Below are 25,820 nucleotides of genomic sequence, written 5' to 3' on the forward strand. Positions count from 1 at the left end.
TCTAAGGATTTCTCACATACATTCTTCAAAGCAAACACCTGATCACACATCCTCTACCACCTCTGAAACCACACTGCTCTACCCCAATCTGGTGCTCTGTACATGTCTTTCCCCTCTCAATCAATACCCTCCCATATAATTTACCAGGAATACTCAACATACTTTTTTTTTTTTTTTATACTTTGTCGCTGTCTCCCGCGTTTGCGAGGTAGCGCAAGGAAACAGACGAAAGAAATGGCCCAACCCCCCCCCATACACATGTATATACATACGTCCACACACGCAAATATACATACCTACACAGCTTTCCATGGTTTACCCCAGACGCTTCACATGCCTTGATTCAATCAACTGACAGCACGTCAACCCCGGTATACCACATCGCTCCAATTCACTCTATTCCTTGCCCTCCTTTCACCCTCCTGCATGTTCAGGCCCCGATCACACAAAATCTTTTTCACTCCATCTTTCCACCTCCAATTTGGTCTCCCTCTTCTCCTTGCTCCCTCCACCTCCGACACATATATCCTCTTGGTCAATCTTTCCTCACTCATCCTCTCCATGTGCCCAAACCACTTCAAAACACCCTCTTCTGCTCTCTCAACCACGCTCTTTTTATTTCCACACATCTCTCTTACCCTTACGTTACTCACTCGATCAAACCACCTCACACCACACATTGTCCTCAAACATCTCATTTCCAGCACATCCATCCTCCTGCGCACAACTCTATCCATAGCCCACGCCTCGCAACCATACAACATTGTTGGAACCACTATTCCTTCAAATATTCCCATTTTTGCTTTCCGAGATAATGTTCTTGACTTCCACACATTCTTCAAGGCCTCTGTAATTTGAGCACTCACCTTTAAATCCCCTTTGCCTTTGTACGATGGCACTATGCATGCATTCCGCCAATCCTCAGGTACCTCACCATACATTAAATATCCTTACCAACCAGTCAACAACACAGTCACCCCCTTTTTTGATAAATTCCACTGCAATACCATCCAAACCTGCTTTCATCTTCCGCAAAGCTTTTACTACCTCTTCTCAGTTTACCAAATCATTGTACCTAACCCTCTCACTTTGCACACCACCTCATCCAAAACACCCTATATCTGCCACTCTGTCATCTAACACATTCAACAAGCCTTCAAAATACTCACTCCATCTCCTTCTCACATCACCACTACTTGTTTTCACCTCCCCATTTGCCCCCTTCACTGAAGTTCCCATTTGTTCCCTTGTCTTACGCACTTTATTTACCACCTTCCAAAACATCTTTTTATTCTCCCTAAAATTTAATGATACTCTCTCACCCCAACCCTCATTTGCCCTCTTTTTCACCTCTTGCACCTTTCTCTTGACCTCCTGCCTCTTTCTTTTATACATCTCCCATTCATTTGCATTATTTCCCTGCAAAAATCATCCAAATGCCTCTCTCTTCTCTTTCACTAATAATCTTACCTATTCATCCCACCACTCACTACCCTTTCTAATCTGCCCACCTCCCATGCTTCTCATGCCACATGCATCTTTTGCGCAAGCCATCACTGTTTCCCTAAATACATCCCATTCCTCCCCCTCTCCCCTTACCTCCTTTGTTCTCCCCTTTTTCCATTCTATATTCAGTCTCTCCTAGTACTTCCTCACACAAGTCTCCTTCCCAAGTTCACTTACTCTCACCACTCTCTTCACCCCAACATTCTCTCTTCTTTTCTGAAAACCTCTACAAATCTTCACCTTCGCCTCCACAGGATAATGATCAGACATCCCTCCAGTTGCACCTCTCAGCACATTAACATCCAAAAGTCTCTCTTTCACGTGCCTATCAATTAACACGTAATCCAATAACGCTCTCTGGCCATCTCTCCTGCTTACATACGTATACGTATGTATATCTCTCTTTTTAAACCAGGTATTTCCAATCACCAGTCCTTTTTCAGCACATAAATCTACAAGCTCTTCACCATTTCCATTTACAACACTGAACACCCATGTATACCAATTGTTCCCTCACTGCCTCATTATTCACCTTTGCATTCAAATCACCCATCACTATAACCCAGTCTCGTGCATCAAAACCACTAACACACTCATTCAGCTGCTCCCAAAATACTTGCCTCTCATGATCTTTCTTCTCATGCCCAGGTGCATTTTTTTTTTTTTTTTTTTTTTTTTTATACTTTGTCGCTGTCTCCCGCGTTTGCGAGGTAGCGCAAGGAAACAGACGAAAGAAATGGCCCAACCCCCCCCCATACACATGTACATACACACGTCCACACACGCAAATATACATACCTACACAGCTTTCCATGGTTTACCCCGGACGCTTCACATGCCTTGATTCAATCCACTGACAGCACGTCAACCCCTGTATACCACATCGCTCCAATTCACTCTATTCCTTGCCCTCCTTTCACCCTCCTGCATGTTCAGGCCCCGATCACACAAAATCCTTTTCACTCCATCTTTCCACCTCCAATTTGGTCTCCCTCTTCTCCTCGTTCCCTCCACCTCCGACACATATATCCTCTTGGTCAATCTTTCCTCACTCATTCTCTCCATGTGCCCAAACCAGGTGCATATGCACCAATAATCACCCATCTCTCTCCATCAACTTTCAGTTTTACCCAAATCAATCCAGAGTTTACTTTCTTACACTCTATCACATACTCCCACCACTCCTGTTTCAGGAGTAGTGCTACTCCTTCCCTTGCTCTTGTCCTCTCACTAACCCCTGACTTTACTCCCAAGACATTCCCAAACCACTCTTCCCCTTTTTGCCCTTGAGCTTCGTTTCACTCGGAGCCAAAACATCCAGGTTCCTTTCCTCAAACATACTACCTATCTCTCCTTTTTTCTTATCTTGGTTACATCCACACACATTTAGACACCCCAATCTGAGCCTTCGAGGAGGATGAGCACTCCATGTGACTCCTTCTTCTGTTTCCCCTTTTAGAAAGTTAAAATACAAGGAGGGGAGGGTTTATAAAGCTATTTAAATCTCAATATCATGAAAGAAGTACCATCTGGCATCTACTGTCATAGACATTTCACTGGCCTGACTGACAGTGACTGTTAAAGGTGGGGGGAATGCCTTACAGTTAAGATGGCTTGCCTGGCAGGGGTTGGCCTGAGTAGCTAGATGTGTCTTGGACCAATGTTATTTTTCCAATTCCTGTTAATTCTTTCATGATGATTTAATTGATAGGAGGATGGGCTTTAGAGTTGCCTGGGGGACACATCAAAGTTCTTAGTATTAACAATGAGGACAAATTCACTGACGTTATGTGTAGCATAATTAGCAGAAGGGTATAAGATAACTGGATTTTTAAGGTCTACAGGGTGATTGTTTTCATGACAGTGTCTAGCGACTGCATTTTTTGGTCATCCCTGTGTACTGAGTGGTGGTGCCAACAACATCTTTCAGTTGCAATTTTTCCGGTCTGGCCAATGTATACATCTTTACATGCCTTGCATTTGACGGCATAAAAAACCCCAATTGTTGAATAATTTGGCGTACTTTTGATTAAGGTCTTTCTGATAGTTCTATAGTATTGGAAGGCAAAATTAAAAGCAATGTTTTTTAGAACCTGTCTTACTTTAGCAAAGTTAGGTGAATGGGGCAACACTAAACATTTTAAACTTTCATCATATGTCACATTTTTGTTACTAGATGCATAATATGTCTTTCTAGCTTTCCAGTAAGCCTTGTTCACAAACCATTTAGGATAACATAACTGCCCAAAGATATGTCCTATGTGACTACCTTCGTCTACCAAGCTTATGGGATCACATATCTGTAGTGCTCTTAAAAACATAGACATAAATACAGGCATGTTTACAGAAGAATCATGTGCAGAAAAATAATGAGTACATCTATCAGAGTTGGTAAGCTTCCTGTAGATCTTAAAGGACAAATAATCAGATTCCTTAGTTATCAACACATCAAGAAATGGCAGTTTGTTTTCTTTTTCTCATTCAGTCTTGAATTTGATGGTGGAGTGGATGTTATTTGATTCATTAAAGAAAACCTCAGTCTTGGGAAGATGGCCATAAGGACTACACATCATCAACATATCTAAACCAGACTTTTGGATGAAATTATTGATGGAAACTGGAATTTCGTCTCAAAGTATATTCATATTTTATTTATTAAACTTTGTCGCTGTCTCCCGCATTAGGGAGGTAGCGCAAGGAAACAGACGAAAGAATGGCCCAACCCACCCACATACACATGCATATACATACACGTCCACACACGCACATATACATACCTATACATCTCACCGTATATATATATATATATATATATATATATATATATATATATGTATACACACACAGACATAGACATATATACACAAGTACATAATTCATACTTGCTGCCCTTATTCATCCCCGTCGCCACCCCGCCACACATGAAATGACAACCCCCTCCCCCCCGCATGTGCCCAAGGTAGCACTAGGAAAAGACAACAAAGGCCACATTCATTCACACTCAGTCTCTAGCTGTCATGTATAATGCACCAAAACCACAGCTCCCTTTCCACATCCAGGCCCCACAGAACTTTCCATGGTTTACCCCAGACGCTTCACATGCCCTGGTTCAATCCATCGACAGCACGTTGACCCCGGTATACCACATCGTTCCAATTCACTCTATTCCTTGCACGCCTTCCATCTTTCCACCTTCAATTTGGTCTCCCACTTCTCCTCGTTTCCTCCTTCTCTGACACATATATCCTCTTGGTCAATCTTTCCTCACTCATTCTCTCCATGTGACCAAACCATTTCAAAAACCCTCTTCTGCTCTCTCAACCAAACTCTTTTTATTACCATGCATCTCTCTTACTCTTTCATTACTTACTCTATCAAACCACCTCACACCACATATTGTCCTCAAACATCTCATTTCCAGCCCATCCACCCTCCTCTGCACAACTCTATCTATAGCCCACGCCTCACAACCATATAACATTGTTGGAACCAATATTCCTTCAAACATACATATTTTTGCTTTCCGAGATAACATTCTCGCCTTCCACACATTTTTCAATGTTCCCAGAACTTTTGCCCCCTCCCCACCCTATGACCCACTTCCGCTTCCAAATCCACTCCCAGATATCTAAAACACTTCACTTCCTTTAGTTTTTCTCCATTCTGACGTACCTCCCAATTGACTTGTCCCTCAGCCCTACTGTACCTGATAACCTTGCTCTTATTCACATGTACTCTCAGCTTTCTTCTTTCACACACTTTACCAAACTCAGTCATCTGTTTCTGCAGTTTCTCACCCAAATCAGCCACCAGCGCTGTATCATCAGCGAACAACAACTGACTCACTTCCCAAGCTCTGCATACAGACTGCATACTTGTCCCTCTCTCCAAAACTCATGCGTTCACCTCCCTAACAACCCCATCCCTAAACAAATTTAACCACCATGGAGACATCATACACCCCTGCTGCAAACCGACATTCACTGAGAACCAATCACTCTCCTCTCTTTCTACTCGTACACATGCCTTACATCCTTGATAAAAACTTTTCACTGCTTCTAACAACTTGCCTCCCACACCATATGTTCTTAATACCTTCCACAGAGCATCTCTATCAACTCTTATCATATGCCCTCTCCAGATCCATAAATGCTACATACAAATCCATTTGCTTTTCTAAGTATTTCTCATATACATTCTTCAAAGCAAACACCTGATCCACACATCCTCTACCACTTCTGAAACCACACTGCTCTTCCCCAATCTGATGCTCTGTACATGCCTTCACCTTCTCAATCAATACCCTCCCATGTAATTTCCCAGGAATACTCAACAAACTTATACCTCTGTAATTTGAGCACTCACCTTTATCCCCTTTGCCTTGTACAATGGCACTATGCAAGCATTCCGCCAATCCTCAGGCTCCTCACCATGAGTCATACATACATTAAACAACCTTACCAACCAGTCAACAACACAGTCACCCCCTTTTTTGATAAATTCCACTGCAGTACCATCCAAACCTGCTACCTTGCCGGCTTTCATCTTCCGCAAAGCTTTTACTACCTCTTCTCTGTTTACCAAGTCTCAAAGTATACCAGCTAATAGTTTGTCTCTAATTCTTTTTCTTTCTATGTTGGAATCTTCATCCACAGACAAAAGTCTGCATCAAGGCTGGGCCTTTGTTGAATATGAAGTGGAAAAAGAAGTAACAAGGGAAAGTATTCATAAACTTTAGAGGAAGTGAAAAACCTCTTTTAAAAAGTGTAAGGTATAGTTCTTGGGAAAGACATTAGCTTCAGGGATGTGTGTGTGTGTGTGTGAGAAGGATTTGGAAGTCATCATCATCCCTTATGTGTCGCTGGAGTCCTACATTAGGGGAATAGATTAGAAGACGAACTATCTGCAAGCAAATATTAAGATTTCTTTCAGATATGTGGGTAAGGAATTATATTTCAAGCTGTTCATAACCTACATAAAGCCAAAACTAGAGTATGCTACTCAAGTTTAGTCACTGCACCTAAATAAGCACAAAGAACAAATAGAGAAGGCCCCAGAGGAAGGCAACAAAATTGGCACCAGAATTAAGAAAGGTGAGTCACAGGGAATTACAGGAAAGGCATGAGGCTTTAGATTTGCTCACTTTGGTATAGAGAAGAGAGAGGGGTGACCTGATCCTCTAAGTTTTTAAAACAGTTTGATGAAGCAGACATCAAGAGATGTAGGAATAGAGCAACCAGAGGACATAACATTAAATTAGGCAAGAAACTTGTTAAAACAGAGTAAAAAAGTACCTTTATAGTATAATGATGGTAGGCGAAAGGAATGAGATGATTGAGGACATGGTTGATGCAGACATCATACATGAATATAAGAAGCTGAATAGTAGTAATGCTCAAGAGATAGGGCTCCATGAGTATAAAGTTGCATAGTAGTGACAACAAGGTGTCAAAGTCAGTAGACCCTCCTCTGGATCTTGGGTATATCTACCTCTACAAAAGAGTATCCACATAATTCATCATCCATGGGAACTGTTGGGTGTCAGGAAAATCCAAAACGTGTCCATTTTCTGTCCTTCAGTAGAATACTCATTGTGAGACAAATGCCCTGTGAATCAAAAGAAGTGTGTTTTAAAAGGAAAAGCTAATGACTGGTACATGAAGAGGCAACAGTTTGTTATGAACTTATGAAGTTTGTCTTCAGTGAAAAATGAGCATTGAAATTTGCAGTAACTGCATATGATCTGTGATTGTTTAGGATTATGAATAATGCAGCGTCAAGCTACACATTTTACCAGTGTCAAAAATGTAAAGTGAAAGAGGCCTTCAGCACTCTTGTACTTCAAGTACATTAGATATCTTATTCTTTTCAACTTTCTTTCTTTCCCTTTTTTCTTCTTTCCATGGTGTAGAATTTTGTACTTCTCACTATTGAGGAATGACTCTACAAACAGATCACTAAAATAATAAAGAATTTGAATCTTCCTTATCCCTGGGGATAGGGGATTAAGAATACTTCCCACGCATTCCTCACGTGTCGTAGAAGGCGACTAAAGGGGACGGGAGCGGGGGGGCCAGAAACCCTCCCCTCCTTGTATTTTAACTTTCTAAAAGGGGAAACAGAAGAAGGAGTCACGTGAGGAGTGCTCATCCTCCTCGAAGGCTCAGATTGGGGTGTCTAAATGTGTGTGGATGTAACCAAGATGAGAAAAAAGGAGAGATAGGTAGTATGTTTGAGGAAAGGAACCTGGATGTTTTGGCTCTGAGTGAAAGGAAGCTAAAGGGTAAAGGGGAAGAGTGGTTTGGGAATGTCTTGGTAGTAAAGTCAGGGGTTAGTGAGAGGACAAGAGCAAGGGAAGGAGTAGCACTACTCCTGAATCAGGAGTTGTGGGAGTATGTGATAGAGTGTAAGAAAGTAAATTCTAGATTGATGTGGGTAAAACTGAAAGTTGATGGAGAGAGATGGGTGATTATTGGTGCATATGCACCTGGGCATGAGAAGAAAGATCATGAGAGGCAAGTGTTTTGGGAGCAGCTGAATGAGTGTGTTAGTGGTTTTGATGCAAAAGACCGGGTTATAGTGATGGGTGATTTGAATGCAAAGCTGAGTAATGTGGCAGTTGTGGGAATAATTGGTATACATGGAGTGTTCAGTGTTGTAAATGGAAATGTTGAAGAGCTTGTAGATTTATGTGCTGAAAAAGGACTGGTGATTGGGAATACCTGGTTTAAAAAGCGAGATATACATAAGTATACGTATGTAAGTAGGAGAGATGGCCAGAGAGCGTTATTGGATTATGTGTTAATTGATAGACGCACGAAAGAGAGACTTTTGGATGTTAATGTGCTGAGAGGTGCAACTGGAGGGATGTCTGATCATTACCTTGTGGAAGCAAAGGTGAAGATTTGTGGGGGTTTTCAGAAAAGAAGAGAGAATGTTGTGGTGAAGAGAGTGGTGAGAGTAAGTGAGCTTGGGAAGGAGACTTGTATGAGGAAGTACCAGGAGAGACTGAGTACAGAATGGAAAAAGGTGAGAACAAAGGAGGTAAGGGGAGTGGGGGAGGAATGGGATGTATTTAGGGAAGCAGTGATGGCTTGCGCAAAAGATGCTTGTGGCATGAGAAGCGTGGGAGGTGGGTTGATTAGAAAAGGTAGTGAGTGGTGGAATGAAGAAGTAAGATTATTAGTGAAAGAGAAGAGAGAGGCATTTGAACGATTTTTGCAGGGAAAAAATGCAAATGAGTGGGAGAGGTATAAAAGAAAGAGGCAGGAGGTCAAGAGAAAGGTGCAAGAGGTGAAAAAGAGGGCAAATGAGAGTTGGGGCGAGAGAGTATCATTAAATTTTAGGGAGAATAAAAAGATGTTTTGGAAGGAGGTAAATAAAGTGCGCAAGACAAGGGAGCAAATGGGAACTTCAGTGAAGGGGGCAAATGGGTAGGTGATAACAAGAAGTGGTGATGTGAGAAGGAGATGGAGTGAGTATTTTGAAGGTTTGTTGAATGTGTTTGATGATAGAGTGGCAGATGTGGGGTGTTTTGGTCGAGGTGGTGTGCAAAGTGAGAGGGTTAGGGAAAATGATTTGGTAAATAGAGAAGAGGTAGTAAAAGCTTTACGGAAGATGAAAGCCGGCAAAGCAGCAGGTTTGGATGGCATTGCAGTGGAATTTATTAAAAAAGGGGGTGACTGTATTATTGACTGGTTGGTAAGGTTATTTAATGTATGTATGATTCATGGTGAGGTGCCTGAGGATTGGCAGAATGCTTGCATAGTGCCATTGTACAAAGGCAAAGGGGATAAGAGTGAGTGCTAAAATTACAGAGGTATAAGTTTGTTGAGTATTCCTGGTAAATTATATGGGAGGGTATTGATTGAGAGGGTGAAGGCATGTACAGAGCATCAGATTGGGGAAGAGCAGTGTGGTTTCAGAAGTGGTAGAGGATGTGTGGATCAGGTGTTTGCTTTGAAGAATATATGCGAGAAATACTTAGAAAAACAAATGGATTTGTATGTAGCATTTATGGATCTGGAGAAGGCATATGATAGAGTTGATAGAGATGCTCTGTGGAAGGCATTAAGAATATATTTTGTGGGAGGCAAGTTGTTAGAAGCAGTGAAAAGTTTTTATCGAGGATGTAAGGCATGTGTACGTGTAGGATGAGAGGAAAGTGATTGGTTCTCAGTGAATGTAGGTTTGCGGCAGGGGTGTGTGATGTCTCCATGGTTGTTTAATTTGTTTATGGATGGGGTTGTTAGGGAGGTGAATGCAAGAGTTTTGGAAAGAGGGGCAAGTATGAAGTCTGTTGTGGATAAGAGAGCTCGGGAAGTGAGTCAGTTGTTGTTCGCTGATGATACAGCGCTGGTGGCTGATTCATGTGAGAAACTGCAGAAGCTGGTGACTGAGTTTGGTAAAGTGTGTGAAAGAAGAAAGTTAAGAGTAAATGTGAATAAGAGCAAGGTTATTAGGTACAGTAGGGTTGAGGGTCAAGTCAATTGGGAGGTAAGTTTGAATGGAGAAAAGCTGGAGGAAGTGAAGTGTTTTAGATATCTGGGAGTGGATCTGGCAGCGGATGGAACCATGGAAGCGGAAGTGAATCATAGGGTGGGGGAGGGGGCGAAAATTTTGGGAGCCTTGAAGAATGTTTGGAAGTCGAGAACATTATCTCGGAAATCAAAAATGGGTATGTTTGAAGGAATAGTGGTTCCAACAATGTTGTATGGTTGCGAGGCGTGGGCTATGGATAGAGTTGTGTGCAGGAGGGTGGATGTGCTGGAAATGAGATGTTTGAGGACAATATGTGGTGTGAGGTGGTTTGATCGAGTAAGTAATGTAAGGGTGAGAGAGATGTGTGGAAATAAAAAGAGCATGGTTGATAGAGCAGAAGAGGGTGTTTTGAAATGGTTTGGTCACATGGAGAGAATGAATGGGGAAAGATTGACCAAGAGGATATATGTGTCAGAGGTGGAGGGAACGAGGAGAAGTGGGAGACCAAATTGGAGGTGGAAAGATGGAGTGAAAAAGATTTTGAGTGATCGGGGCCTGAACATGCAGGAGGGTGAAAGGTGTGCAAGGAATAGAGTGAATTGGAACGATGTGGTATACCGGGGTCGACGTGCTGTCAGTGGATTGAACCAGGGCATGTGAAGCGTCTGGGGTAAACCATGCAAAGTGTGTGGGGCCTGGATGTGGAAAGGGAGCTGTGGTTTCGGTGCATTGTTACATGACAGCTAGAGACTGAGTGTGAACGAATGGGGCCTTTGGTGTTTTTCCTAGCGCTGCCTCGCACACATTAGGGGGGAGGGGGTTGTTATTCCATGTGTGGCGAGGTGGCGATGGGAACAAATAAAGGCAGACAGTATGAATTATGTACATGTATATATATGTATATGTCTGTGTGTGTATATATATGTGTACATTGAGATGTGTAGGTATGTATATTGTGCATGGGTGGACATATATGTATATACATGTGTATGTGGGCGGTTTGGGCCATTCTTTCGTCTGTTTCCTTGCGCTACCTTGCTAACGCGGGAGACAGCGACCAAGCAAAATAGTAGTAGAGAATGTTCAAGAGATGGGGCTCTATGAGTATAAAACTCCCTTCCTTTAATACAAATAGGTAATTAGCTTACAAGTGTCGATTATTTTCCATTCAGTATAGTTACCTTAACCTATCCCCGCATATGTTTTCACATAAAGTTTGAAAAACTTTTTTTTATCACAGTAAGTTAAAGGAGGTGCATAATGATTTGCCTAACCATTATTTCCATCATCAGGTTCGCAATAAGGAGGAAACAGAATATAAATATTACTGTGGCTGCCGAGTTTTCAAGATTCAACCAGCTGCACGAGATGTTACCTTCCGTAAATGCGTTCATCTGTATGCATGTGTGGTGGCATTTGCAAGTGATCAGCAACTCGCTCAGGAATTTTCTTACTATATCAGTATGATTCAGAAGTATGTAACATTATGTAACTAGAATAATGTGTAAGAGAAATGAAGGTCTAAAAGTTAGAAGCTTTTGGAATGCAATTCTTATATAGTATGCACCCATCCCTTGCTTTATGCAAGACCACTGAATGCAATTTTGCTATTCTATGAGGAACCTACTTTCAGAAGTCCCTCTTTTTGTGCAGTGAAAATTTGCTACTATGTGGATGTGTACAGTAGAAAGTGAGCCCAAACTCATGAAGGTTGGTGGGTGGAATAAGTGATGGTCCTGCTTCTGTTGGTTTGCTATATACAATATCTCTTTGTATAAGGTTTTCATTGAACATAACCCCTGCATAAAGTGAGGAATGGTGCATATAATTTCCTCTTCAACAAATTCTCAGTACAGTCTCCACATAAAAGAATTTGGCTATTACATTTTGAAATCAGACTTTCATGCATCAGGTTTTATTTGTGGAAAAAAATACTATTTCTTGCTGTGTTTAGGATGTCATATGTCTGGCATCTTGGTACAGTCTTAGAAGTTGGATGAAAAGATTTATCACCTCAGAGTGGAGGGATGCCACTTTTAGTCATTCTTGCTTTTAATATCCTCACTTTCTGTTTCAGGTTATATTTTCCTTCTAGCAACTAACCATGGGTCCTTGGAAGTTTTCCAAGAAGGAAAAGCCTGTATTCTAGGTTGAAGCAAGAATTAGTGTCTATGATCAAGATCTCAAGATGTACTTGCAGGGCCAAATACACCATTTGGACACTTTTTTGTTTCTTTCTCTTTTGGTGTCATCCTTCCCTGAAAAGCTGGGTCAGGTCCACTAGGAAGACCAGTAAGGTGACTGATAACCTGCTGAAGTTTGAAATGATGAAAAACCCATACCTATAATGTAATCAGTTGCCTCACTGGTCTTTTAGGTCACCCAGATCCCACTTTTCATGGAGGGATGATGTTACAGGGAAGAAAGAAAAAGAGTATGGAGGTTGAATTCAGCAGATTTTCTTACAAACAAGAATGCAGGAACTTCTTTGGACCCATGGTTAATTACTGTTAGAAGGGAAATATCACCTAGAACAGAAATAGCAAAAAATGTCACTAAACACAATTACAGTAAACAGCTGTGCTTGTAACTGAGGTGGGCAATCACAACATATCCTTTAAGACTGTACCATACTGTTAGACATACAATAACCCAACCATAAGTGAATAATAGGATTTGTTCCAACCCTGTGGTGTTGCAGATATCATTTCTGACCATGACACATTTACTTGCCACCCAGGGTCAAGCGCATAGGTTTGAATCCTGTTTGCAGCAGTTTGTCCACAGTCTACCTAGTTGTTCATCCACCCCTAGATGATCATCAATGAATTGGAAATATTTTTCAATATTTAAAAGAGGAAACAGGAGAAGGAGTCAAGCAGAGAGTGCTCATCCTTCTAATAGGCTCAGACTGGTGTGTCTGAATGCATGTGGATGTAACCAAGATGAGAAGAGAGGAGAGATAGGTAGTATGTTTGAGGAAAGCAACCTGGATATTCTGGCTCTGAGTGAAATGAAGCTCAAGGGTAAAGGGCAAGAATGGTTTGGAAACATCTTGGGAGTAAAGTCAGGGGTTGATGAGAAGTCAGAAGCAAAGGAAGGAGCAGCACTATTCCTGAAGCAGTTTCTGTGGGAGTGTGCGATAGAGTTTAAGGAAGTAAATTCTAGATTGATGAGGGTAAAACTGAAAGTAGGTGGTGAGAGATTGGTGATTGTTGGTGCTTATACACCTGACCATGAGAAGAAAGATCATGAGAGGCAAGTGTTTTGGGAACAGCTGAGTTTTGGTGCACGAGAGTGGGTAGTAGTGTTGGGTGATTAAATGCAAAAGTAAGTAATGTGTTAGTTGAGGGTATAATTGGTGCGCATGGGGTATTCAGTATTGTAAATGGAAATTGTTAAGAGTTATGTGCTGAAATAATGACTGGTGATTGGGAATATTTGGTTTAAAAAGAGATATGCACGAGTGTATGTATGTGAGTAGGAAAGATGGTCAACAGGCATTATTAGATTATGTAGTAATTGATAGGTGTTTACAAGAGACACTTTTGGATGTAAATTTGCTGAGAGGAGCAGCTGATGGGATGTCTGATCACTACCTTGTGGAAGTGAGGAGGAAGATTTGTAGAGGTTTCCAAAAAAGAGGAGACAGTATTGGGAGAAGATAGTGGTGAGAGTAAGTGAGCTTGGAAATGAGACTTGTGCGAAGAAGTACCAGGAAAGATGAGTGTAGAATGACAAAAGGTGAGAGCAAATGAAGTGAGGGAAGTAGGTGAGGAATGGGAGGTATTTAGGGAAGCAGTGATGGCATGTGCAAGAGATGCATATGACATGCAAAAAGTTGGAGGTGGGCTGATTAGAAAGGGTTGTGTGGTGGGATGAAGAATTAAAGCTGTAAATGAAATAGAAAAAGAGAGGCATTTGGCCAGCACTTACAAGAAAGAAGTGCAAATAATTGGGAGGTGTCTGAGAAAATGCAGCAGGAGGTCAATAGTAAGGTGCAAGGGTTGAAAGAGAGGGCAAATGAGAGTTGGTTGAGAGAGTATCTTTATTAGGAATGAATGAATGAATGAGTAGAGGTTGACAAAATGGATATGTGTCAGAAGCAGTGTGGGAAAGAAGGTGACCTAACTGGAGATGAAAGGATAGCATGAAAAAGATATGTGCATAAGCCAGAACATGCAGGAGGGTGAAAGGCCTGCATGAGATAGAGCCAGTTGGAGTGATGTGGTATACGGGGGACAGGGTGCTGAGGGTGAAAGGCATCCATGGGACAGATTCAATTCGAGTGATGTGGTATACGGGGGTCAGCGTGCTGCCAGTGAACAGAACCATGGCATGTGAAGCAGTTAGGGAAACAGAGGAAATGTCTCTGGTGCTTTGTTGTGGATTGGGAGCTATGATTTTGGTGCATTGCAAATATCAGCTTGAAAATGGATGTGAGTGAGTGAAGCCTTTTCTTCATCTGTTCCTGATACTAACTTACTAATGTGTTGAATGGCGAATGAGTATGAAAAATTTATATTATTGAATACTTTTTATTACACTTGGTTGCTGTCTCCAGCACCAGGGAGGTAGTGCCAGGAAACAGATGAAGAAAGACCCATCCAGTCATATACACACATGTATACAAACACGCCCATATACATATACATATCAACATATACATATTTTTTTTTTTTTTGTCGCTGTCTCCCGCGTTTGCGAGGTAGCGCAAGGAAACAGACGAAAGAAATGGCCCAACCCACCCCCATACACATGTATATACATACGTCCACACACGCAAATATACATACCTACACAGCTTTCCATGGTTTACCCCAGACACTTCACATGCCCTGATTCAATCCACTGATAGCACGTTAACCCCGGTATACCACATCGATCCAATTCACTCTATTCCTTGCCCTCCTTTCACCCTCCTGCATGTTCAGGCCCCGATCACACAAAATCTTTTTCACTCCATCTTTCCACCTCCAATTTGGTCTCCCACTTCTCCTCGTTCCCTCCACCTCCGACACATATATCCTCTTGGTCAATCTTTCCTCACTCATTCTCTCCATGTGCCCAAACCATTTCAAAACACCCTCTTCTGCTCTCTCAACCACGCTCTTTTTATTTCCACACATCTCTCTTACCCTTACGTTACTTACTCGATCAAACCACCTCACACCACACATTGTCCTCAAACATCTCATTTCCAGCACATCCATCCTCCTGTGCACAACTCTATCCATAGCCCACGCCTCGCAACCATACATCATTGTTGGAACCACTATTCCTTGAAACATACCCATTTTTGCTTTCCGAGATAATGTTCTCGACTTCCACACATTCTTCAAGGCTCCCAGAATTTTCCCCCCCTCCCCCACCCTATGATCCACTTCCGCTTCCATGGTTCCATCCGCTGCCAGATCCACTCCCAGATATCTAAAAGACTTTACTTCCTCCAGTTTTTCTCCATTCAAACTTACCTCCCAATTGACTTGACCCTCAACCCTACTGTACCTAATAACCTTGCTCTTATTCACATTTACTCTTAACTTTCTTCTTTCACACACTTTACCAAACTCAGTCACCAGCTTCTGCAGTTTCTCACATGAATCAGCCACCAGCGCTGTATCATCAGCGAACAACAACTGACTCACTTCCCAAGCTCTCTCATCCCCAACAGACTTCATACTTGCCCCTCTTTCCAAAACTCTTGCATTCACCTCCCTAACAACCCCATCCATAAACAAATTGAACAACCATGGAGACATCACACACCCCTGCCGCAAACCTACATTCACTGAGAACCAATCACTTTCCTCTCTTGCTACACATACACATGCCTTACATCCTCGATAAAAACTTTTCACTGCTTCTAACAACTTGCCTCCCACACCATATATTCTTAATACCTTCCACAGAGCATCTCTATCAACTCTATCATATACATACATATACATACATATACATACATATACATACACATACATGCACATACATATACAAATGTACTCATTCATACTAGCTCGCCTTTGTCCATTCTTGGCACCACCCCACTCCACAGAAAACAGCATTGCCACCTCCAGCATCAGCAAGGTAGTGCCAGGAAACAGATGAAAAAAGGCCACATCTGCTTACACGTTGTCTAGCTGTCTTGTGTAATGCACTGAAACCTTAGTTCCCCATCCACATCCAAGTGCCAGAGACCTTTCTATGGTTTACCCCAGGCGATTCACATGCCCTGATTCAGTTTGTTGACAGCACTTCAACCCCAGTATACCACATCATTTAAATTCACTCTATTTTGTGCATGCCTTTCTGTCTCTCACATGTTTAGGTGCTGATTGCTCAAAATCTTTTTCACTCCATTCTTCCACCTCCAGTTTGGTTTCCCACGTCTTCTTCCCTCCACCTCTGACACATATATTCTCTTTGTCAACCTTTTACTCAATCATTCTCTCCACTTATCCAAACCACTTCAACACACTCTCTTCTGCTGTCTCAAGCACACTCTTTTTATTATCATACATCTCTTACTCTTTCATTACTTACTCGGTCAAACCACCTCACATCACATATTGTCCTCAAACATTTCATTTCCAACACACCCACCTTCCTCCGCACAACCCTATCTCTAGCCCATGCCTTGCAACCATATGATATTGTTGGAACTACTATTCCATCAAACATACCCATTTTTGCTCTGCAAGATAACCTTTTCTTTCCACACACTTTTTTTTTTTATTGCTCCCAGCACTTTTGCTCCCTCCCCCACCTTCTGACTTACTTCCACTTCCCTGATTCCATTTGCTGTCAAATGCTCTCCCAGATATCTAAAACAGTTCACTTCCTTCAATTTTTCTCCATTGAAACTTACGTCCCAACTAATTTGTCCTTCAACCTTGCTGAACCTAATAGCCTTGCTCTTATACTCATGTACTCTCAACTTTCTCCTTTCACACACTTTTCCAAACTCATTCACCAACTTCTGGAGTTTCTCACTCTCTCGAATCACCCACCAGTAGCAGCTGTATCATCGGTGAACAACTGACTCACTTCCTTGGCCCTCTTATCCCCAACAGACTACATACTTGCCCCTCTCTCCAACACTTGCATTTACCTCTCTAACCACCCCATCCATAAACATATTATTTTATTTACTATACTTGATTGCTGTTTCCTGTGTCAGCGAGGTAGTGTCAGGAAACAAATTAAGAAAGGCCCATCCACTCATATACACATATACATACACATAACCATATCAAGATATATACATACATACACATAGACATATACATATATGTACACATGTTCATATTCGTACTTGCTTGCCTTTGTCCATTCACGATGCCACTCCACCCCACAGCAAACAGCATCACCGCCCACTGCATCAGCAAGGTAGTGTCAGAAAAACAGACAAAACAAAGGCCACATTTGCTCACACTTAACCTTTAGCTGTCATATTTAATGCACCAAAACCACATCTCCCTAACCACATCCAGGCCCACAGACCTTTTCATGGCTTACCCCAGATGTTCCACATGCCCTGGTTCAGTCCATTGATAGCCTGTTGACCCTGGTATACCACATCTTTCCAATTCGCTCTATTCCTTGCATGCCTCTCAACCTCCTGCATGTACAGGCACCAAAAGCTCAAATTTTTTTTTTTCAATCCATCCTTTCACCTCCAGCTTGGTCTCTTGGTTCCCTTTGTTCCCTCTACCTCAAACACATATGACCTGTTTCTCAACCTTTCCTCACTCATTCGTTCCATATGGCCAAACCACTTCAACACCCTCATCTGCTCTCTAATACTATACAGTAATGACCTAGAGCTCGGTCTTATATCTAAGGTCTCCAAATCTTGCTGACAGTACTAAGCTATGAGGTAGAGCTGTAAACAAGCAGGACTTCAAAATGAATCAAAGAGATCTTAAGTTACTAGCTGAGTGGTTAGACAGATGGCAGATGAATTTTAATGTAGACAAGTGTAGAGTTATGCTTTTAGGAGACAAGAATATTCATTATGACCACGCACTATTTGGAATCCCTTGAATTAAAGTAAATGAAGAAAAGAACCTTTGAGTTGTTGTAAGCAACAATCTGAAGTAGTTTAAACAGTCACGCAGCAAGTTAAAAATGGCAACCAAATGTTAGATTTCATAGCAAGGAACATAGATTACAGGACAACAGAAAAAGTTCTCACACATTATAATTCTCTAGTAAGACCACACGAATATGCAGGCTAGTTATGGTACCCCAACAAATGTGGCCTTTTTTGTCTGCTTTTCTGTCAATACCTCGCTGAAGTAAGGGGTAGTGATGCTATTTTCTGTGTGGCGGGGTAGCGACAGTAATGGATGAAGGCAAACAAATATGAATATGTACATGTGTATATATGTATATGCTGTGTATGTGTTTGCATATAAGATATGTTATTATTTTTTATTTATTATTTTGCTTTGTCGCTGTCTCCCGCGTTTGCGAGGTAGCGCAAGGAAACAGACGAAGGAAATGGCCCAACCCACCCCCATACACAATGTATATACATACACGTCCACACACGCAAATATACATACCTATACATCTCAATGTACACATATACACACACAGACACATACATATATACCCATGCACACAATTCACACTGTCTGCCTTTATTCATTCCCATCGCCACCTCGCCACACATGAAATAACATCCCCCTCCCCCCTCATGTGTGCGAGGTAGCGCTAGGAAAAGACAACAAAGGCCCCATTCATTCACACTCAGTCTCTAGCTGTCATGCAATAATGCCCGAAACCACAGCTCCCTTTCCACATCCAGGCCCCACAGAACTTTCCATTGTTTACCCCAGATGCTTCACATGCCCTGATTCAGTCCATTGACAGCACGTCGACCCCGGTATACCACATCGATCCAATTCACTCTATTCCTTGCCCGCCTTTCACCCTCCTGCATGTTCAGGCCCTGATCGCTCAAAATCTTTTTCACTCCATCTTTCCACCTCCAGTTCGGTCTCCCACTTCTCCTCGTTCCCTCCACCTCCGACACATATATCCTTTTGGTCAATCTTTCCTCAGTCATTCTCTCCATGTGACCAAACCATTTGAAAACACCCTCTTCTGCTCTCTCAACCACACTCTTTTTATTACCACACATCTCTCTTACCCTTTCATTACTTACTCGATCAAACCACCTCACACCACATATTATCCTGAAACATCTCATTTCCAACACATCCACCCTCCTCCTTTATCTATAGCCCACACCTCGCAACCATACAACATTGTTGGAACCACTATTCCTTCAAACATACCCATTTTTGCTTTCCAAGGTAATGTTCTCGCCTTCCACGCATTTTTCAACGCTCCCAGAACTTTTGCCCCCCTCCCCAACCCTGTGACTCACTTCCACTTCCATGGTTCCATCCGCTGCCAAATCCACTCCCAGACACCTAAAACACTTCACGTCCTCCAGTTTTTCATTCAAACTTATCTCCCAATTGACTTGTTCCCCAGCCCTACTGTACCTAATAACCTTGCTCTTATTCACATTTACTCTCAGCTTTCTTCTTTCACACACTTTACCAAACTCAGTCACCAACTTCTACAGTTTCTCACCTGAATCAGCCATCAGCGTTGTATCATCAGCAAACAACAACCGACTCACTTCCTAAGCCCTCTCCTTGACGACAGACTACATACTTGCCCCTCTCTCCAAAACTCTTGCATTCACCTCCCTAACAACACCATTATAAACAAAATTAACACCCATGGAAACATCACGCACCCCAGCCACAAACTGACATTCACTGAGAACCAATCACTTTCCTCTCTTCCTACTTGTACACATGCCTTACATCCTCGATAAAAACTTTTCACTGCTTCTAGCAACTTACCTCCCACACCATATATTCTTAATACCTTCCATAGAGCATCTCTATCAACTCTTATCATATGCCTTCTCCAGATCCATAAATTCTGCATACAAATCCATTTGTTTTTCTAGGTATTTCTCACATACATTCTTCAAAGCAAACAACTGATACACACATCCTCTCTCACTTTTAAAACCACACTGCTCTTCCCCAATCTGATGCTCTGTACATGCTTTCACCCTCTCAATCAATGCCCTCCCATATAGTTTCCCAGGAATACTCAACAAACTTAAACCTCTGTAATTTGAAAACTCCATTTTTTTCTCCTTTGCCTTTGTACAGTGGCACTATACATGCATTCTGCCATCCTCTGGCACTTCACCATGAGCCATACATACATTAAATATCCTTACCAACTAGTCAACAACACAGTCACCCCCTTTTTTGATGTATTCCAGTGCAATATCATGTAAACCCGCCACCTTGCTGGTTTTCACCTTCCGCAAGCGTTCACTACCTCTTCTATGTTTACCAAATCATTTTCCCTAACCATCTCACTTCGTACACCACCTCGACCAAAACACCCTATATGTGCCACTCTATCATCTAACACTTTCGACAAACCTTCAAAATACTTACTCCATCTCCTTCTCACATCACTACTTGTTATTACCTCCCCATTAGGGTTCTTCACCGATATTCCCATTTGTTCTGATGTCTTAAGCACTTTATTTACCTCCTTCCAAAACATCTTTTTATTCTCCCTAAAATTTACTGATACTCTCTCAACCCAACTCTCATTTGCCCTTTTTTTCAACTCTTGCACCTTTCTCTTGACCTCCTTCCTCTTTCTTTTATACATCTCCCAGTCATTTCCACTATTTCCCTGCAAAAATAGCCCAAATGCCTCTCTCTTCTATTTCACCAATAATCTTACTTCTTCATCTCCCCACTCACTACTCTTTCTAATCTGCTCACCTCCCACACTTCTTATGCCACAAGCATCTTTTGTTGCGCAAGGCATCACTGCTTCCCTGAATACATCCCATTCCTCCCCCACTCCCCTCACGTCCTTAGCTCTCACTTTTTTCCATTCTGCACTCTCTCCTGATGCTTCCTCACACAAGTCTCCTTCTCAAGCTTACTCTCACCACTCTCTTCACCCCAACATTCTCTCTTCTTTTCTGAAAACCTCTTCAAATCTTCACCTATTACCTCCACAAAATGATCAGACATCCCTCCAGTTGCACCTTTCAGCACATTAACATCCACAAGTCCCTCTTTCACATGCCTATCAATTAACATGTAATCCAAAAATGCTCTCTGGCCATCTCTCCTACTTTCATATGTATACTTATGTATATCTCTCTTTGTAAACCAGGTATTCCCAATCACCAGTCCTTTTTCAGCACACAAATCTATAAGCTCTTCAGTATTTCCATTTACAACACTGAACACCCTATGTACACCAATTATTCCCTCAACTGCCACATTGCTCACCTTTGCATTCAAATCACCCATCACTATAACCCGGTCTCGTGCATCAAAACTACTAACACACTCACTCAGCTGCTCCTAAAACACTTGCCTCTCATGATCTTTCTTCTCATGCCCCGGTGCATAGTCACCAATAATCACCCATCTCTCTCCATCCACTTTCAGTTTTACCCATATCAATCTAGAGTTTACTTTCCTACACTCTATCACATGCTCCCACAACTCCTGTTTCAGTAGTCCTACTCCTTCCTTTGCTCTTGTCCTCTCACCAACCCCTGACTTTACTCCCAAAACATTCCCAAACTGCTCTTCCCCTTTACCCTTGAGCTTCGTTTCACTCAGAGCCAAAACAGCCAGGTTCCTTTCCTCAAACATACTACCTATCTCTCCTTTTTTCTCATCTTGGTTGCGTCCACACACATTTAGACACCTCAATGTGAGCCTTCAAGGAGGATGAGCACTCCTCGCATCACTCCTTCTGTTTCCCCTTTTAGAAAGTTAAAATACAAGGAGGGGAGGGTTTCTAGCCCCCCGCTCCCATCCCCTTTAGTTTCCTTCCACGACACGGGGGGAATGCGTGGGAAGTATTCTTTCTCCCCTATCCCCAGGTTTGTTGAATGTGTTTGATGGCAGCGTGGCAGATATAAGGTCTTTTGGTCGAGGTGGTGTGCGAAGTGAGAGGATCAGGGAGAATGGTTTGGTAAACAGAGAAGAGGTAGTGAAAGCTTTGTGGAAGATGAACACCGGCAAGGCGGCAGGTTTCGATGGTATTGCAGTGGATTTATTAAAAAAGGGGGAGACTGCTTTGTTGACTGGTTGGTAAGGATATTTAATGTGTATATTGAGACTGCTTTGTTGACTGGTTGGTAAGGATATTTAATGTGTATATTGAGACTGCTTTGTTGACTGGTTGGTAAGGATATTTAATGTGTGTATCGTTCTTGGTGAAGTCCCAGAGGATTGGTGGAATGCATGCATGCATTTCTCCTACTTACATACGTATATTTATGTTTATCTCTCTTTTTAAACCAAGTATTCCCAATCACAAGTCCTTTTTCAGCATACCATTGTACAAGCTCTTCACCATTTCCATCTTACAACACTGAACACCCCATATGCACCCTCAACTGCCACATTACATACCTTTGCATTCAAATCACCCATCACTTAAACCGGTCTCGTGCATCAAAGCTGGTAACACACTCACTCAGCTGCTCCCAAAACACTTGCCTCTTATGATCTTTCTTCTCATGACCAGGTGAATAGGCACCAATAATCACCCCTCTCTCTCCATCCACTTTCAGTTTTATCCATATCAATCTAGAGTTTACAATTTTTTACACTCTATCACATACTCCCACGACTCCTGTTTCAGGAGTAGTGCTACTCCTTCCTTTGCTCTTGTCCTCTCACCAATCCCTGACTTTACTCCCAAGACATTCCCAAACCACTCTTTCCCTTTACCCTTGAGCTTTGTTTCATGTAGAGCCAAAACATCCAGGTTCCTTTCATCAGACATACTACCTATCTCTTTTTTCTCATCTTCATTACATCCACACACATTTAGACATCCCAATCTGAGCCTTCAAGGAGGATGAGCACTCCCCGCATTACTCCATCTTCTTTTTCCCCATTTAGAAAGTTAGAATACAAGGAGGGGAGGGTTTCTAGCCCCCCACATCTGTCCCCTTTAATCGCCTTCTATGACACACAGAGAATATATTTATATTCATTTTTTATTTATTATACTTTGTCGTCTCCTGTGTGAGCAAGGAAGCACAAGGAAACAGACGAAAGAATGGCCCAACCCACCCACATACTTAGGTATATACATACATGCCCACACACGCACATATACATACCTATACATTTCAGCATATACATACACAGACATATACATATATACACATGTACATATATGTGTGGTGTGAGGTGGTTTGATCGAGTAAGTAACGTAAGGGTAAGAGAGATGTGTGGAAATAAAAAGAGCGTGGTTGAGAGAGCAGAAGAGGGTGTTTTGAAATGGTTTGGGCACATGGAAAGAATGAGTGAGGAAAGATTGACCAAGAGGATATATGTGTCGGAGGTGGAGGGAACGAGGAGAAGTGGGAGACCAAATTGGAGGTGGAAAGATGGAGTGAAAAAGATTTTGTGTGATCGGGGCCTGAACATGCAGGAGGGTGAAAGGAGGGCAAGGAATAGAGTGAATTGGATTGATGTGGTATACTGGGGTTGACATGCTGTCAGTGGATTGAATCAGGGCATGTGAAGCGTCTGGGGTAAATCATGGAAAGCTGTGTAGGTATGTATATTTGCATGTGTGGACGTATGTATATACATGTGTATAAGGGTGGGTTGGGCCATTTCTTTCATCTGTTTCCTTGCGCTACCTCGCAAACGCGGGAGACAGCGACAAAGAAAAAAAAAAAAAACATTCATAAATGATGCCTTCATCCATTCCTTCACCACCCCGCCACTCATGAAATGGCACCCCCCTCCCCCTGCGCAGGCGTGTGGTAGCACCAGGAAAGACAACAAAGGCCACAAAGGTAGGCAGATTAGAAAGGGTAGTGAGTGGTGGAATGAAGAAGTAAGATTGTTTGTGAAAGAAAAGAAAGAGACATTTGGGCTGTTTTTGCAGGGAAATAGTGGAAATGACTGGGAGATGTATAAAAGAAAGAGACAGGAGGTCATGAGAAAGGTGCAACAGGTAAAAAATAGGGCAAATGAGAGTTGGGGTGAGAAAGTGTCATTAAATTTTAGAGAGAATGAAAATATGTTTTGCAAGGAGGTAAATAAAGAGCGTAAGACAAGAGAACAAATGGGAACATTGGTGAAGGGGGCTAATGGGGAGATGATAGCAAGTAGTGGTGAAGCGAGAAGGAGATGGAGTGAGTATTTTGAAGGTTTGTTGAATTTGTTTGATGGTAGAGTGGCAGATACAGAGTGTTTTGGTGTTCGAAGTGAGAGAGTCAGGGAGATTGGTTTGGTAAACAGAGAAGAGGTAGTGAAAACTTTGCAGAAAATGAAAGCTGGGAAGGTGGTGGGTTTGGATGGTATAGCAGTGGAATTTATTAAAAAAGAGGGTACTGTATTGTTGACTGGCTGGTAACGATTTTCAGTGGATGTATCGTTCATGGTGAAGTGCTTGAGGATTAGCGGATTGTATGTATAGTGCCATTGTAGAAAGGCAAAGGAGATAAAGGTGAGTGTTCAAATTACAGAGGTATAAGTCTTTGAGTATTCCTAGGAAAGTATATGAATGGGTATTGATTGAGAGGGTAAAGGCATGTAGGGAGCATCAGATTGTTGAGGATCAGTGTGGTTTCAGAAGTTGTAGAGGATGTGTGGATCAGGTGTTTGCTTTGAAGAATGTATGTGAGAAATACTTAGAAAATCAGATGGATTTGTATGTAGCATTTATGGATCGTGAGAAGGCATATGACAGAGTTGATAGAGATGCTTTGTGGAAGGTAATTAAGAGTATATGGCGTGGTAGGTAAGTTGCTAGAAGCAGTGAAAAGATTTTATCGAGGATGGAAGGCATGTGTAAGAGTAGGAAGAGAGGAAAGTGATTGGTTTCCAGTGAATATCGGTTTGTGGCAGGGGTGCATGATGTCTCCTTGGTTGTTTAATTTGTTTATGGATGGGGCTGTTAGGGAGGTGAATGCAAGAGTTTTGGAGAGAGGGGCAAGTATGCAGTCTGTTGTGGAGGAGAGGGCTTGCCAAGTGAGTAGGTTGTTGTTTGCTGATGATACAGCACTGGTGGGTGATTTGGGTGAGAAACTGCAGAAGCTGGTGACTGAGTTTGGTAAAGTGTGTAAAAGAAGAAAGCTGAGAGCAAATGTGAATAAGAGCAAGGTAATTATGTTCAGTAGGTTTGAGGGACAAGTGAATTGGGAGGTAAGGTTGAGTGGAGAAAAACTGGAGGAAGTGAAGTGTTTTATATATATATGGGAGTGGATTTAGCAGCGGATGGAACCATGGAAGTGGAAGTGAGTCACAGGGTGGGGGAGGAGGCAAAGGCTGTGGAAGCGTTGAAGAATGTGTGGAAGGTGAGAACATTATCTCAGAGAGCAAAAATGGGCATGTTTGAAGGAATATGAATAAGAGCGAGGTAATTAGGTTCAGTAGGGTTGAGGAACAAGTTAATTGGGAGGTAAGGTTGAATGAAGAAAAACGGAGGAAGTGAAGTGTTTTATATATATATATATATATATATATATATATATATATATATATATATATATATATAAGTATAATAAAATAATAAATATAATATAATAAATATATATATATTTTTTTTATTTTTTTTTTTTTTGCTGCTGTCTCCCGCGTTTGTGAGGTAGCGCAAGGAAACAGATGAAAGAAATGGCCCAACCCACCCCCATACACATGTATATACATACGTCCACACCCGCAAATATACATACCTACACAGCTTTCCATGGTTTACCCCAGACGCTT

General features: G+C 42.0%; 1 protein-coding gene across 6 annotated transcripts in view; it reads left to right on the plus strand.

Annotated features, from left to right (window-relative positions):
* The window catches only part of LOC139756163 (uncharacterized protein C2orf42), a 164,941-nt gene that overhangs the window by 102,135 nt on the left and 36,986 nt on the right, over nt 1-25,820 (plus strand). For all 6 annotated transcript variants that reach the window (XM_071675344.1, XM_071675347.1, XM_071675348.1 and 3 more), the window contains one exon: nt 11,280-11,461. In XM_071675344.1, the coding sequence (XP_071531445.1) occupies nt 11,280-11,461 (182 nt within the window). The remainder of the gene's footprint in view (nt 1-11,279; nt 11,462-25,820) is intronic.

Source organism: Panulirus ornatus, chromosome 20, assembly GCF_036320965.1.
Source record: "Panulirus ornatus isolate Po-2019 chromosome 20, ASM3632096v1, whole genome shotgun sequence".
Classification (NCBI taxonomy): Eukaryota; Metazoa; Arthropoda; class Malacostraca; order Decapoda; family Palinuridae; genus Panulirus; species Panulirus ornatus.